At 33.2% G+C, this 11,934-nt stretch overlaps 1 protein-coding gene across 2 annotated transcripts in view; it reads left to right on the top strand.

Moving 5' to 3' along the window:
* The window catches only part of LOC122685184 (pleckstrin homology domain interacting protein), a 120,820-nt gene extending 111,191 nt beyond the window's left edge, over nt 1-9,629 (top strand). The window contains exons 39-40 of one of the 2 annotated variants that reach the window (XM_043889747.1): nt 77-274; nt 4,116-9,629. In XM_043889747.1, coding sequence (XP_043745682.1) covers nt 77-274; nt 4,116-4,753 — 836 coding nt within the window. In that variant the 3' untranslated portion in view covers nt 4,754-9,629. The remainder of the gene's footprint in view (nt 1-76; nt 275-4,115) is intronic. The other variant, XM_043889748.1, reaches the window with a different exon arrangement.
* Nucleotides 9,630-11,934: the final 2,305 nt, after the last annotated feature.

The raw sequence follows: 11,934 nt of genomic DNA, 5'->3' as shown, positions 1-11,934 counted from the left end.
AATCTCAACCTTCTTGCTTGTTTGAAGGTTAAATAATTTAACTCTTAGCTTGTAATCTCCTGTATGTGTGTTTTAGTTCTAGAGAATTCTGTGAAACATTCCAAAACCTTGAATACTCTTTCAAGTCCTGGTCAGTCCAATTTTAGTCATGGCACTAGGAATAATTCTACAAAAGAAAATATGGAAAAGGAAAAGCCAGCCAAACGTAAAATGAAATCATCTGTGCTCTCAAAGACACCCCCTCTCTCAAAGTCATCACCTGTCATTGAGCAAGGTACCGTAGACTTACAAATGATGATTCTATTGGAGATAACACTTACATTCATTTTTTAGGTTGCTCATTTAAAAGTCACATATTCTGTATCAGTTGATAAATTTACTGAGACATCTTTTGATTTGTACCAAAGGCAAACGGTAAAAGCCACGAAAAACTTTCTGTATGAAAAATAAAATCATATTCTAAAATCAGAGGCTTTTAATGATACAGATTTAGTAGTTTTTAACTTCATTATTACAGAACCCAAAAAAGTATCTCCAAGAAGTTTAAATAAGTTGAATTTAGTTAACCCAGTATAGCATTTAAAAAAATTTTTTTTGAGTTTTTTTATATCACAAAATTCAACATATTGATCTTTAAATAATCCATATTCTTAAATCTTAAATTCTTCAGATTCTTTTGTCTGCAGATTTTCATTGTAAAGCCTTTATGTTTGAAGGATAGAGAAAGTAACTGATAAAATACACCCTATAACATGTTAAAACAATTATGTCTTCTTGGTAGCAGACAGCTCAAGGATATGCAATTTTTGTCATGACTTCCAGAGTATGTCTAGACCATTTCCTTTTCCGTATTCCCCCAAGAAACCTCTCACAATTTAATTTTTGTACTGAAATGACCCCATTTTGATTAATGATATTGGGATCCACCCACCTAAATAAGCTTAAAATCAGTGAGTCATCCTAGCCTTCTCTTTAGCAACCAAATATGCTTGTTTCTTCCTGCCTCCTTCACATCTCTGAAGTCTGTTTCCTCTGTCCCATTTTCACATCCACCGATTGTCCTGCGCTCATAACTGCTGTCCCTGCCTCAGTTCTCAGCTCTTCCTCAGTCCATCTTCCATGTTTCAGTGACCTTTCTCATCGTGTGCACAAGACACACACACACAGAATTAAGATCTTTCCCTTCCTTCAAATCACACATGGAATCAGAATTTAATGTTGTTTATGTCAAGCAGTGAAGAGTCTTGTATAACAATGCTGCCTAACATTCTGGCTGTCCTTACTTTTCTTTCTCCCTTTTCTGTTCCAGCCATCCTAAACCACTTGAAAGTCTCTAAATATTCTTGTCATTTCTTCCTTTTTTGAAATTTTTTTTCCCTACCTGTTGTTTCCTATTCATTGCCTTTGTGGCCCTTATAATATTGATAGAGTTATTCTTTTTTACATTGTCTATCTCCAGAAGAATCTAAACTCATGTTTGCTCATATTATAATTACCTGTACTTAGTATATAGTAGATAGTGTTTAAATAAATCAGCAAATGACTTTATATGTGAGTGTTTTACAGTTTTACATTAGCTTCCTTTCTGGACTGAATTCAGAGTTTTGAATGTTATATTGGCCTTGCTTCTGTTAGTCTTGAATTCTGGAGAAATCAAATGTATAAGAGAATTGGGTCTAGCATTACGATAGGGGAGGTTCAGTAGCCAATTCACTCGATAGGTTTTGGGTATTACGTATGCCAGTACAGTACAGAAATATGATAAGCTATTACATAACTCATTAATGATGACTTACCACATACATATTGGCACTTGAATTAACTATTAGAAACGAGCAGTGCTCTACAGTTGAAATACAACACAAGCCACCTGTGTTCTTGTAACCACATACAGCAACAGCAAACAGGTGGAATTACCGGGTAGCAGTGTATTTTATTTACTCCATTGTATCCAGAATATCATTTCAGTGTGTGATCAGTATTTCAAAATGTATACTACCTCAATATTCAAATTTAATTAAAAATTCAGTTCCTCAATTGCAGTTACATTTCAAGTGCTCAGTAGCCACATGGTTAGTGGTAATACTATCATAGGATAGTACAGTTCCAAATGAATGATTTCAAAAGGTTTTTAGCTCTTGAATTCCTTTTTAAAAGAACTGCATTGATTCTTAACCTTTTTAGGTTTTGTAAAGTTTGAAGACCTTGTAGTTTTTTTCCCCAAAAAATGCACATAGTCATATACACAGAAAATTTGGGCCAATTCAAGGGCTTCCCTGGTAGCTCAGATGGTAAAGAATCTACCTGCAAGGCAGGAGAGCTGGGTTCGATTCCTGGGTCAGAAAGATCCCCTGAAGAAGGGAATGGCAACCCACTCCAGTATTCTTGCCTGGAGAATCTTATGGACAGAGGAGCCTGGTGGGCTACAGTCCACAGAGTCACAAAGAGTCAGACACGAATGAGCGACTAACATACACACACACCTACATACTACACCCCATCCCACCCGCTTACCTCCTGGAGTCCTTGAAGCCACTCTGTAGAACTTTTGTAGGACATATTAACTGGGTATTTATTTGACATTGGTCCTATGTAAAACAAATGGAAGGATAGCACAGAACCTAAGAGTCCTCAGGCAAATTAAGGGTATTAGTTAGAAAATATCTGACTACTTTATGCACACACACATTTCTCCCATTCACCACTCCCCCTGTTATGCAAAACCACTAATCTGAAGAAAAGTTATTAGTACTGTGGGGTCAGGGTTTGGGGACATTGCCTTCTTCCCCTGCTCTTAGTTCAGAGACTCCTCCTCTGAGACAGTTATTTCTTGAAATTTACAAAGCACTCTACGATTGAAGCCCCGGACAAAAAATGAAGAAGCTTGCTTTTTAATGACACAAACTGTAGAATTTTGGAAGAAAAAAACTGGTAGTGCATGTTTGTCATCTTTTTCTTCATCTCAAAGGGTAATAAGCATTTTTTTTTTTTTAACCATAGAAAGGCAGTTCATGATTTGCAGTTCCTACAAATCTAGAATTTGATCTTTGGATTTTTTTTTTTTTAAATAAAGCATAATAGCCTTTATTACAGGGTTTGTTATAATGGGATTTTAATCCTGATGATAGTGACACACACAGTGGATTTGATTGATACATGCAACTAGTATTGCTTTTGATGATAAATCAATCATTTCCCATTCAGTAATATAAGGAGATAGGACTGTTCCAAAAACAGCTTATGAAGAAAACTGCCATTTAGTTGTTTTTCTTAACCCTCTTTTAAAAATTCTGTGAGCAAGAGTAACTTATTTCTACTCTTGTAAAAAGGATAGATGTATCAAAGCTATAGTAGTGTCTATGGAGAACAACTGGTATAAATTATTCCAGTAATGTATTCTCAAACCTTTAGCATAGGAGTTAGTAGAAGAGGAAATCTTTTTTTACTTCTGAGGAATGTAAAGAAATATTTAGACTATAAATTCTTCTCTGATATCAGAGAGGTCATGGTCATCACATCCAGTCTAGGGTTAAATAAGCATTAGAATCATTCCAGTTTTGATAGTCCCTTTTACCACTTTCATCTGTAGTAGCAAAAATGATTAGAGGAAAGTTAGAGGGGATGATAACGCTTATTTATTCATGATTGAGCTACTTGATAGTAGGAATATAGGAAGGTCCTGTTAATGAACTAAACCCTAAAATGCTTTGTTATGGTGAAGTTCCATATGAGTAAACAGGTTACTTTCTATAATGAAAACAATGCTCATACACTAGAATGTGTAGTAAAGATAGTAGGAGTAAGAAACTTGGCTAATTCTAGCTTTATCATAATTTGCAGTGTTAACTTAGGTAATTTATTTGCTGATTTTCATTTCTCTCTTGTCAAGTCATCAGTGACTTCATTAAGGATGTGTCTCCTCTGTGAGTTTTAAATAGAAGTTCAATAATATCATTAAGCTATTAGCTTTTCGTCAGTTCTTTTTCTCAAACTAGTAAAAAAAAAAAATGAGGATTCTATCATTATGTGTAAGTATAGCAGTGGACTTACTGACTAGTGTGAGGGTCAGAGAAGAAGCAATTTCATATGTTAAGTGCACTGTTGTTCCCTTTCAGCTGACTGTAGAAACAATGCTCTTGTACCTGGAAGCATTCAAGTCAACGGCCATGGAGGGCAGCCGGCTAAGCTTGTGAAGAGGGGGCCTGGGAGGAAACCTAAGGTGGAAGTTAATAACAGCAGCGGTGAAGTGACGCACAAGAAGAGGGGCCGGAAGCCCAAAAAGCTCCAGTACACAAAGCCTGAAGATTCGGAGCAAAATAGCGTGCATCCCATCAGAGATGAAGTAGTTCCTTCCTCAACCTGCAGTTTTCTTTCTGAAACTAATATTGTAAAGGAGGATTTGTTACAGAAAAAGAGTCGCGGAGGCAGAAAACCCAAAAGGAAGATGAAGACACAGAAGCTAGACTCAGATCTCATAGTTCCTACAGGTGTTAAAATGCTAAGGAGAAGTAACCGGAAAAAGACAGATGATCCCATGGATGAGGAAGAGGAATTTGAGGAACTTAAAGGCTCTGAACCTCACATGAGAACTAGAAATCAAGGTCGAAGGACAGCCTTCTATAACGAGGATGACTCTGAAGAGGAGCAAAGGCAGCTGTTGTTTGAAGACACTTCTTTGACTTTCGGAACCTCTAGTAGAGGACGAGTCCGAAAGTTGACGGAAAAAGCAAAAGCTAATTTAATTGGGTGGTAACTTGCACCAAAATATTTTACTTCAAAGTCTGTAAAGCAGGTACAGTTAAGGAGTATGTAGAACTAAGGCTTCTGCTTCCTTGCTGCTATGACGGATATGGGAATGTTATGATTTGATTTGCAAAAAAAAACAAACAAACTTACAAGACACTTCACTTCTTTAAATGAATATATATATATAAATATATACATATATATTTTAAATGTTTGCTATTTATTGCCCTTAGATAGGTTATGCATTTCAACATTCATTTCATTTACTGTTCAAAGCAAAAGAAATTGAGGCTCTATAATGAACTCCCAATTTTTTCTGGAAAAGACATTCTGCTACACTCTTAAGGAGCGTATAATATTCCTTAGTGACAGAGCATTTTATGTTAAAATGAATTATTTTTGACCAAGCCAGGTACATTTCTGTTTATACAGAAGTCTTGCCCCTAGGAGGACAGGTGTTAACCAGAGTAGCAGTGAATTAAGAATTGTGTTTCCTCTAAAGATAAATTTAAAATTCCCACCATTTGATACCCTGAAAAGTTTAATTTTAATTATAGAATGTTCATCTACAGAGAATCGAGAGGAGGCTTTTGCTGTATTCCATTTCTGCCAAACTTAAGAGAAAAATGTACTGATGAAAAGGAAACATATCCACATTGGAAAACATTTGACTGTCTAATTTTTCAGACCTTGATTCTTATGTCAATCACTCAATCTCTGTTTATTGTGCCAAAGACTGAGAATCAGTGCAGTGGAAAGCCTGTTTTTGACTGTCAGGACAGCATACACTTTTTCAATATTGGAAAGGCTATATATTATTCTAAAGAGCAAGTTATTAAAGAGTTACGCTGAGATGTATCTTTTTTTGGTACTAATAGTAGAAAATAATGCACTGGTGGGTCCTTTGACAGAGATGTTTTAGAGAAAATGTTTAAGTGGTTAAAGGATTCAAGGAAAATAACAGGAAAAAGGTATGGGATTTGATGTTTACTTGTTAATCTGGATTAATGTCATTTCTAAACTTTAGACATATCTAATAGGCTAAAATGACTTACAAAGAAATGTGTCTGTGTGTGTATGTGTATATATTGACAAATGGGTATAATTGAATATATATACAAACACATACTTATATGCTATTACCCAGGTATAAATTCTTTTATCAGGATTTTTTAGATAGTGGTAGAATAAAAATAATTTTAAAATGTCATACTTTATAGTTTAATTTTAAGGGGAAGATTGGTTATTTTCAATTATTAAAGGTTTAAAAATAGGCCAAATCACTTTTTATGCAATCATGTTTTATACAGTGGTCTCATTGCACATTGTGTTTTTTCTGCACTTTTTACGGTATCCTTCACGCTGGTATGTCAGTATACACCCTAAAGAAAAATTCCATTTAATGATTGTGCCTTGTATTCTATTATTTTTTGCATCATTAGTAAAATTAAGTTGTCTATTGTAAATGATAACTATATGACTTAGGAGAATGTATTGCTATATGTACTGCTATGGAAAAGGAAAGCAGTTATTTATTTGTTTATGGTACAGTTAGTTATTTTATACCTTAAAAACCAACATAAATACCATTTCTATTGTTTAAAGATTATTGTCCATTTTTTTAAAAGTTTAAAGAATGTAGTATTTTCTGAGGACTGGTATGGTACAAAAATGTAACCAAAATTTTCAGATACTACATTTTTAAAAAGTGAGGATGGGGAAAATATGTATCAGCATGGCCCTGGTGTAGAAGAATAAAGTCTTTAATTGAACCTTGGCAAAATACATTACATAATTATTTCTGTAATATTTCTGGTAGGGATAAATGTTAGCTGTCAGTTGATTATGTCTTGAAAAAGAATGGAAAGTCATGCATTTGGGCTTTTTAGATTGTTTGTAACTAAATTTGTACAGAAATCCTCCTGTGAAATTAAGTAAACCATTTTCCAGATCTTAACTGGATTGCTGTGATTTTGCAGTTGAAAATAATTTCAAAATTTTCAGGTTTTTTGTATATTTATTTTTTTCTAACAAATATATTTAACTATATAATTAAAGTTCAGTAGTTAAACTCTTCATAATGCAGAAATGGATGGCTTGGTTGTATAGTGAAACGAGTCTCTTGGTTACACCATTATTGAATATAATAGTGTGTATGTTTGAAATTTAAGTCATTAATTTGTTGCTTTTGAAGGCAATCTATTTGAAACATGCAATTTCCTGATGATATCTGCATTGTATTAGAAAATAAGGCTATAAAATCCACTTTTGTAAAAAATATGTGTATAGTTTTAAGGTGTGTACAAAGAAAGGAAGAGCGTACAGTCTCAAGAGTGAAATTTACTGCCCGTAGGGTGTATTAGTTCTAACACTTGAGCAAAAAAACGAGTATTTACCATCTTACCTGCAAGAAGTAAATGTATTATTCTAAATACATTCTAAAGGCACTATATACTTACCACCTTATTTGCATATTATTAGACACTGGTTTCCTAGGCAAAAATGACTTGGATCAGCTTCTTTGTAATTGAAACACTTAAAATGTATTAGTAATAACCAGATATATCTAGATTTTATATTTTTATAATTTGGCTACTATACACTGCAAAAGTTGAATTGAGAAATTTAAGTCATCACCATAGTCTTGTTCTGTTTGACCGCTAGAAAAATCTCTTCTTTGAGTCCGTTAACACCAGGTATATATTGTTTATAGGTCAAAGGAAATGTTGGCAGTTGTCTTAGATGAGCAATAAAAGAATACTAAGTTTATTCAAAGTTTCAGAATACAGCTTTTGGTTACATTCTTAGAAAATGTGAATCAGTTTTTGCATTTTTAAGTACCTAACCCTAATATTCTCTCCTTTGACCCCAACATTCTCGAGTTCCAGTGAAATGTTATAAAATTAGAGAATGTTGTGTATGAGCAGATTAAACAGTCTGATTACAGTCTGATAACTCTGGGCAGTAGACATACACTTTTTTAAAAAATTGTATTCTTTTCAGTCAACTATTATGGCATTGAACCATTTTCTGCATATATTCATGAACTAAAGACTTGGCCTTGTTTTCATTGTTTTTATTATTGCACAACATCACAAATTTGAAGACTATTTGTATTGTAACAAAACGATCTTCCTCTTTAAATTTATTTAGATAAATGTGCAGAGTATTTGTGAGCTTGCTTAGGTCACATCTGAGACACGAAGTTTGGTTGAATCTAGTATCACTTGGAAATGAATTATGTAATATACAGTGATCAACAAAAGATCCTTGTAGCATGTATGTTAACATTTTAAACTCTCCCTTATCTGCAATGCAGTAGATTAATCAGACATTTTAACAAAAGTATTCAAGTAACATTTTTTGCTTATAATGATAGTAGCGTTATTTACATGTTTTGATATATGATTTGTAATATAAATTAGCTTCTCCAGTTTATAGTGTTTAATTCTAGCATTCCATTTTATACATGCATATATACCTCTCTCTCAGATGTCAACTGGAAGCAATTTTGACTGTTTTCTACCTAATGAAGACAAATTATTATTCTGAATGTTTTTGTTCACCTGAAATTTATTTTTGAGTAGGTTGAAAGGACCAAGATACTTGAGTGTTAAAAGGGCTTTAAGTGTCCTCCATATATGCAGGAAATACATGATTTTAAAAGTCACAAAAGGGGAAGTACTTTTATGCTCTGTGAATTATCCCATATTTAGTTTTTTTAGTTTGTTTTGAAACAGGTTGAGAAGTGGTTTAGTTAAATTTAGGTGACAATTTATTTTCTAACTAAAATTGAAAAATATACCTTTTCCTTACTTCCCTCCTTGCAGTTCCTCTCATGTCCCAAGTTTCCAAGTGATTTGAACTAAATATTAGATTTATTGAGAAGCTGTTATTGTTCTCAATTATACTGAGCTAGGCACTCCAGATGGAAAGTCATTTTGTACTGTGTACAATACCCAAGAAGAGGTCACATTGAGTCAGAAGACTGTAAGTACCACTTTTGACGCTCCAGATACTAGCCTTGTACACACTGTAATAAAACAATTAGAAAATATTATGAGCTATAAATATATATATATATATTATTTTTAGTTTTGATAGCTCCATGTTTAAATACTTTTTTAATGCAGATAAAATCATCAGGAAATTAACCTTATATGGCACAAACCAAATACATAATAGTGGGTGGCTCTGAGTTTCTACGTTTAAGGAGCTAAGAAAATAGGTTTGAGATGATAAATAGTACGCACACCTATGATGCAGATGTACACATGCTCGTTACTTTTAAGATTGTGCTGTGTTGATAGATCACAATGAAAGGTTATAAATTGAGACAAAATACAAAGTTACATTTTTGGACCATATTAAAACTGCAAGAAGATGGGGTCTTATTTAAAGATCTTTTAGACAACTGTTAAATCCTGTCACATGATATTTAGACGTGTAGAATGTAGCTCAATTTTTGAAAAGTAACTGACCTAGAGGGTTAATGTTGAAACTGACACATTTTCAAATTAAAATGCTTATTTTGTACAGAAAACAGCGTTAAACACAAGCAGATCTGTTGTATGTAATAAGTAACAGAGTTTTAAAAAGAAATTAATTATTTAGCTTTATTGAGGTTTTTGGTTTTTCTCTCTGGAAACCTGAAGTACCATGTTATAAACGGCAGTCTCACACCAGAATAGCAGCGCCCTTTCTTTTTGTACATATTGATTGGACCTTTCTTTACTGTTAGGTGGACACTTTCTATGTTAGTTTTGAAGCATAATTCTTTGAATCCTTTTATACAAACTAGAATGTATGTGTAAGAATTCCTGTCCCTGCAATGTAGTAACTACAAACTTATTTTTAAATAAATAGAAAACTTGTTTTTCTAAGCTATTTTGTAGAGCCTCCTTTCTTTTTTTTTTATTTTTATTTTGTAACACAAAAAGCACTCAGTACATAATTTCAAGAGGTGTTACATAAATGCTGTTACGTTTAGTGTTCCCAGTGCCTTATCTGCTTAGCAAAATGTTTAAATGTATTAGCTAATTAAAGGGTTGTGGGTCCCCTAATTTAATTTCCAAAAAAACCCCAAAGGTTAGGAATGTATTTGCTTTTCAATGTGACAACTATATTGATTTGCTACTATGAATAAGTTACCATACTAGGTGTAAATCTTCAGTATTCAAACTTTGCTGTGAGACATATTTCAAAGGAATAGTAAGTATTTTCTCAAAAATATGAAGTGAAATTTCTGGGAAAATTAAATGAAAGAATGATGAAAACGTTTCATTTGTTAAGCAGTTACACGAAGTGAGATTCATAAAGCTTTGGCTGTTTTTCTAGACATTTGTTCAGATCGGTATACATTTTTATTGACATCCTGAGAATCCCAATTTTAGTACAAAGAGTACAAGACTATAATAAATGACAACTCCAGTTAAGCACGAGATAATTTGTGTTTTTAGTGATCATTTCTCCTTAAGAAATTTTGTTTAAATGACTGTAGAAAACAAAATTTTAAGTTGAGGAAAGCAGATAAATGTTTCCAGGTACCTTTTCCTGAAGCATGCTGAAAAAGTTTATTTTTAGCAACCACTTTTTACTAGTTTCTCTTGTAATAGTACCAACTGTATGTTCTAGGCTAAGCTTGTTCATTATTTGAGAACAAAAAGATGAAAAGCCAGAGCTCAAAATTTCTGTTCTTTGCAATAGAATACCTTGTATTTGTAATCTCTTTGCTTTTAACATATTTACCATATATTGATTGCTCTTTCGGGGTTTTGTTTGGTGGGAAAAATAGTGGAAAGGTTTCAATTCAGTACCTTTTTGCCTAATATATTAGGCATGTTGATAATAGAGTATTGTTGGTAACACAATTGTCATGGGAAGAACTGGGTTTGGAGTTGTGTCATTTTACCTTTTGAATTTCACTTTTCTCATCTGTAAAGTTAAAAAAAACAAACACTGGTTAGACTGTGTGCAAGGTCGAATTCAAGTCAGAGTTCACGGTTATTTCTCACGTGTATGTTGCCTTGTGTACTCAGGGCTCAATCGTGGCTTTTCTGTTTGGTCCCTAAATATGTGATTTAATGTGTAACTTTCAGGCAAATGTCTTGCGGCCATGACATGATTGTAGTAATTACGAGATCTTCTGAACCCTTAGTTTCAATGATACTGTTGTAACACACCATAAATTGTGAATTGAGTTCAAATATTTGTATACTAGTAGTAAGTACAAAAGTTTATGATTTTCCGAAGGGCTCTCTGAGGAATCTCAAAGACTGTAAAATGCATCCTGAAATTTCTATTTAAGATCCAATCTTTGGAAAGCAAAAACAAGATTTTGAGGAAATTTAATCGCTTGTGCCTGAGCATAGTGGTTGGTTTCCCATTTAATAAAAAATGAAATAAAATATTTCAATATAGAAGGCAGAACTATTTTAAGAAAACTTAGATCTTTGACAAGTGGAAACATTTTATTTTGGTCTTCATTTTAATAAAAAGGACATTGTAAAGTCAAAGCAAAGCAAATTATTCTGATGAGATATGGAAAAGCCAAGCAGATTATGTAGAAGTTAAAGAGCAACTCAGTCTGTTTTCAAGCTCTTTAAGAACATGATCATTGTAACAGAAAACCAAATTCTAGTTTGGTTTTGACAGTACTTAGCAGTAGAGGTTTTACAAGCTCTTCCCTTCTTGTGAGTAAGTGCATCAAAGCTAGGGAAATTGTCAAATTTTTAACACACTTTATTTTCTGGTTCTTTTTCTCTCTTCTTAAATGTACTTCTTTTTCACATTTTGGAGCATATAGATGCTTCAGGACAAAGCTCTTTGTCCTAGGAAAACTCATTCCATTATTCTGGTACTCAGTTGTATTTTTCTGTCACTATTTGTTCTTGGTCAGCTACCAATATTAATTATAAATTTTAACCAAAATAACTTTGATTTCAGAGAAAATTGAAAGTAACTTGAAAACTGTCATATGTAAGCCTTTTTTTTAAGAGTCCAAAGCTCACGAATACAGATAATTTTGAAATCTTAAAATTTGAAAAATAAACATGTCCGTTACATATATGACCGAAAGATAGCCCCTCCGTAGTACGTAAATACAAGCAGATATATATGAACTTAAAACTATGCGTGGCAATATTTCGGTATTGAATCTTACAATTAGGTGCTCAGTGATTACAAATC

Source organism: Cervus elaphus, chromosome 28, assembly GCF_910594005.1.
Source record: "Cervus elaphus chromosome 28, mCerEla1.1, whole genome shotgun sequence".
Lineage (NCBI taxonomy): Eukaryota > Metazoa > Chordata > Mammalia > Artiodactyla > Cervidae > Cervus > Cervus elaphus.
This window is presented reverse-complemented; position numbering and strand designations above follow the sequence as displayed.